This window comes from Wasmannia auropunctata, unplaced genomic scaffold (genome assembly GCF_000956235.1).
Source record: "Wasmannia auropunctata unplaced genomic scaffold, wasmannia.A_1.0 LD335828.1, whole genome shotgun sequence".
Taxonomy (NCBI): domain Eukaryota; kingdom Metazoa; phylum Arthropoda; class Insecta; order Hymenoptera; family Formicidae; genus Wasmannia; species Wasmannia auropunctata.
Window position 1 is genome coordinate 613696 of NW_012027062.1, and position 4624 is coordinate 618319.

The 4624-nt window shown below is 33.9% G+C and overlaps 1 protein-coding gene across 1 annotated transcript; it reads right to left on the minus strand.

The window, feature by feature from the left end:
* LOC105455894 (MD-2-related lipid-recognition protein-like) lies at nt 1-4186 on the minus strand. The gene is made up of 4 exons (XM_011699582.1): nt 3904-4186; nt 1134-1259; nt 426-595; nt 1-182 (listed from the first exon to the last, which is right to left on the minus strand). The coding sequence occupies exons 1-4, from the start codon at nt 4109-4111 to the stop codon at nt 99-101; spliced, it is 588 nt and encodes a 195-aa protein (XP_011697884.1). The 5' UTR covers nt 4112-4186; the 3' UTR covers nt 1-98.
* Between the last annotated feature and the right edge of the window lie 438 nt (nt 4187-4624).

Below are 4624 nucleotides of genomic sequence, written 5' to 3' on the forward strand. Positions count from 1 at the left end.
TTATTGATATGAATATATCGTTTATTTCATTAAATTATTGATTGACGAATTATAATCATTGCGAAAGATGATACATTGGAGATTTAAGAACAACAATTTTATTTTACCAATTTAATTTGGAACATAAAACAGCATCCTTGATCTTGTTCATTCCATAACTTCCATTTGAGATCATACGTTCGCTGCAATAAAAGAGAAAATATTTTTTAAATAACGTTTACGATTAATTTGCTTATTTTATATTAAAAATATCTATGTATTATAAACTTTTTTTCCTACATCTTGAATTATATATGTTTAAATTTCATGTCTCTTACATCTCAATATTTGGACTAGGTTTCAATGTAAGAAGTTACGAATGTGAGATATTAAACTTGTGGAGAGGTTTACGAAAGGATCGAAATGGAAATCGAAGCATCACTTACCGCAGGGAATTTCTTAGAGATAGGCAAAAACACTGAGTACGATTGCTTTTGACCAGGTGTGACTGGGCAAATGGTCGATGTACGACAAGCATCGAGCGGCATGCCCAAGAATGGCAAATCCACAATCTCAGAAGCCCAGTATGCTCTGCTGGATACGTTTCCACTGAACTCTGAAATAAAAAATATATATAGGTATCATTAATAATCATGTACAATCGTTTAAATTATAAGACCGATAATATTGAGTTTTAAAAAATAAAATATATTTTTCCGTTTAAAAAAATCAAAGCATAAAGCAAAGATATTTTCCAATTTATTTTATATAAATGGCTGTTCACTTTTGCTATGATTAATTTATTTAATTATGTTCGCTGGAATACTGATTTTTATACGCCTTATTGCGGGATATTAGAATTATTGCATTGATATCTTTTTACCGGTAATACTGTTTCAATAATCCTTTTGTTTAATATTTTACTAAAAATATATCAATACAGTAATAACTTATGATCGTTATTGTTATGTCGTATTTCCGAACATCTTACATAAATACTAAACTGAATACAAAATATGTAACTGTATACATAAAGAATGTGATCAATTTTATTTCTTTTTTTACGCTTAAGTTTGAAAGTATATCCATGTGTTTGTCCAAACTTATTATTATGTATGGATCAAGCATTTATGATACTTTGAGGGTATACTTACGTGTGGTGTAGTCAAAACTTATGCTTGCATTGCGGCCTTTCTTTATAGAACAGGGCTTTTGTTCTTCGGCTTCTCTGCATGGATCAACGCGTACTTCGTGTATAGTACATTCTGTATTTTCCTCGGCTGAAACGTAAGAAACAAGATTTTATGAAGAGTTTATCTGTATATTTAAAACTATTTTTAATTTTTTATATTTTACACAAAAGGAATTTATTTCTCATAAGTTATAAAGAGAAAGAGAGAGAGAGAGAGAGAGAGAGAAGAAAGGCGGGAGAGAAATCAAAATATAAATTAATTAAAAAATTATGTTGTCTACAGTTAGTTTTCTTGACTAGTAATTCATTCGATTCAATTAATATGAAAAAATTAATTTTGACTAAATAAAATTTGATTCAATTAATATAAAAAATTTACAATAAATTTTGAATCTGCTATCTCAGTCTCGCATTCTCATGTTACTCTTGTTATTTTTATCATCTTTAGCGATAGATACACAGTTCATTTTACGCATCCTAATCAATTAAAAGTAGAATAAATCGTATAAAATATAATCTATAATTTATAACATGATAATCTATAATGCTGCGTAAGACGTATCTTGTCTAAAATATATGTATGCTAAGAGGAAATTTGATATATTTGCATAACATTTCTTATAAGCCGATGTCGTGTTTACTCTTATATTATCATTATGCGTCTACGTAATCCGTAAAAAATTCAGTTTTCTTCTGTATAAGAAATAATCAGATAAGCGTGCGTAAACTGCAGTAAAAGAGGGAGAAGGAAATACGCGTTTAATGATGTGGCACGTATCATTGACGTTATAATCTCGGTAGATCAATGCAAATTAATTCGAAACCGCGAAGTTTCTGCCCTTGAGGCAGAACGACGAAGCAAATACAAGTATTTTAATTATTTTTCTGCGTCTCCCTGCGAGATATATTGAATGTTCTTCGCGGATCACTCGATTATAAGTTACAAGACACAAGTCGCGTTGGAAAAACTTTTCTGAATACTCGCGATAAACACGCGTAAAAAATTTACAAGACTTAAAATATCTCGTATCTCGTGCAACATACGTATCTCTCTTAAGTCGAAGTTCCACCGTTTCATTGATTCAATGTATTTCTCTCCGAGAGATATTTTATTTGAAAAGTTTATCTGCTCTTTTTCGCAAGCAGTAAATTCGACTTGATGCTATTTGTCTTTAATAACTCTCGTTCGTATCGAACCTTCATCAAAGAATATTAACGTAACATTTAGCTTTGCTGTTCAACATTTACTTTTTCGTTTTCTATACAGGAAGAAAGAAAAATTTTCTCTTACTTTATCATTTAATACGTTTCTGCTTCGTCGACATTATTTTGTTAACGTTTTAATAGTATTTTATTATAAATTGAACGTATTGTGCATCATCTAATTAATCAAATTTACCTAACGGGGTGGTTACAGCGTTTAATAAATTTTGAGCTTTCTAAAATATACATATGTATTCTTGACCGTGTATAATTGAATCTTGAATCGTATATAATTTAGTGGCACTATATTAGCTAATCATGATGATTTTTTTCTATCAACAACATTTAAAATTACATTCTTACAGAATTAAGAGAATCCTCGTATTGTTATATTTTTTACATAAGAGTAGATACAGAAATTCTTCAAAAGTTTGTAAAATTTTTTTAACTTAATATCTTGCGGAGAGAAAAAGGTTTGTAATAGGTTGCAAAATGATTTTGTTCTATACATATAGACGATTCACATAATTCACGTGGCACGTGAGAGAGAAAGACGAAAACGATGTTATTTCAGTCTAGTAGTCTCCTTTGTTTGCATAGAAAGAAGCATTATTGCTTCATTCTCACATTCTTTTTTTCTCGCTAGCCATAGTTTATGGATCGTTTATGGTTTAAGATAGCAACGCTAACTGTAACGATACTTAGCAGACATTAATACTTGGCTTAAATCCAAATCGTACAGTGATTTTCATCATTATTATTCTATATTTTTGTATACTTAAGAGATTTCGTGTATTATCGCAAATTTTGCTATAAAAATTTTATAATTTCAGATTAAATAAATTGTTAATCTTTCCGAAATGTTAATTTGAAGACAATAATTTTGAATTTGATATTGTTCGCTCGTCAATTCGTAATACATTTTAAAATAATTAATGCATACAATAAATTTTCTTAATACTATAATAATCTCAGAATCTCCTTTAGCAAGTATTTTAATATTTCTATAATTACAAATGTCGCATTCGAAAGAGACCAATCTCAACAAAATTTGATACGATCAATACATTTATTGAAATCAATAAGCAGAATACTTCACATCGAGATGCGTCAGACTTGTAAATAACCTCTCACCCCCTTCGCGAAACATTCGTGCGATAGCTATATCGAAGTTGGAAATAAAAATGCGCAAATAAAAGTCGTCGCCGAGCCATTCCTGTTTCAGATACGTCCGGCTTATTTACTCGCGCTCCCGAGACGTTGCAATCACGTTAAACGAGAGTTCGTCGCTCCGAGGGCGATAAAAGCACGCTATTAATCGTATCTACCGAACAACGCGATTTTAACCCAATTTTTTTTCCCAACTTCCATCGACGGCGCGAGCAAGGGTCACCGACGACATCACGAGCGAGAAACGTGCTTCTGTCACTTCCGTCGTTATCACGGAGGTATCCCTCGGGATAACGTCGTTTCATTAGCGTGCCGTTTAATTAAGCAGCTCGCTAATTAAAATAGAGGAGAGTACTTACAGGAGGACGGACACGAGGTGAAGTGTACGACTTCCGCGTAGGCCGCGGACAGGGCCAGGATCAGGACGGCAGCGGTGGCGAGTGCGAAGTTCCGGTTCATCTTCGACGGTAGTTCGTAGCCAAGTGAAAGAAGGTCGACGTGAGGGTCGGTCCACACATATCGCAGATAAGCGGAGCGGTGAATCCGTGGGGAGGGTGGTGGGGCCATAGGTCAATTGAGATAGCGTCTTGATCGCGATGGAACTCATCTCCGCGCGCAGGCGGCCGTAACTCCTTCTCCGAGGAATCGCGTCACGGAGTTCCATTTCGAAACGGTTCCCGATGACTAAGGCTGCGTTCGGGGAGCGCGTTATTAGCGCGCTATTCTGTCAATCTATCTTTATCGTTCATTGAACATAAAATAACAAGGATAGAATGACACGACTGCGCTGACAGCGCGCTCCCTGAAGTATGCGTTATTAAGCATGCTATCAGCGTTATTACATCTGTTTTTGTTTTACGTTTAATTAACGATAAAGAGAAAATAATACAAAATGCGCTGATAGCGCGTTCCTTGAATGGCCTAAACAGCCGGACATTTTCACGACAACCCTCGGTATTCCGGATGTTGACCAATATTTTGACATTTTTCTTATGTCATTTCTTTATTCATGCTCGAACGCGTTATCTTTTTGGTACGGGCGATACGATACGAACGTTTGACACAGGTTGCCACTATCTA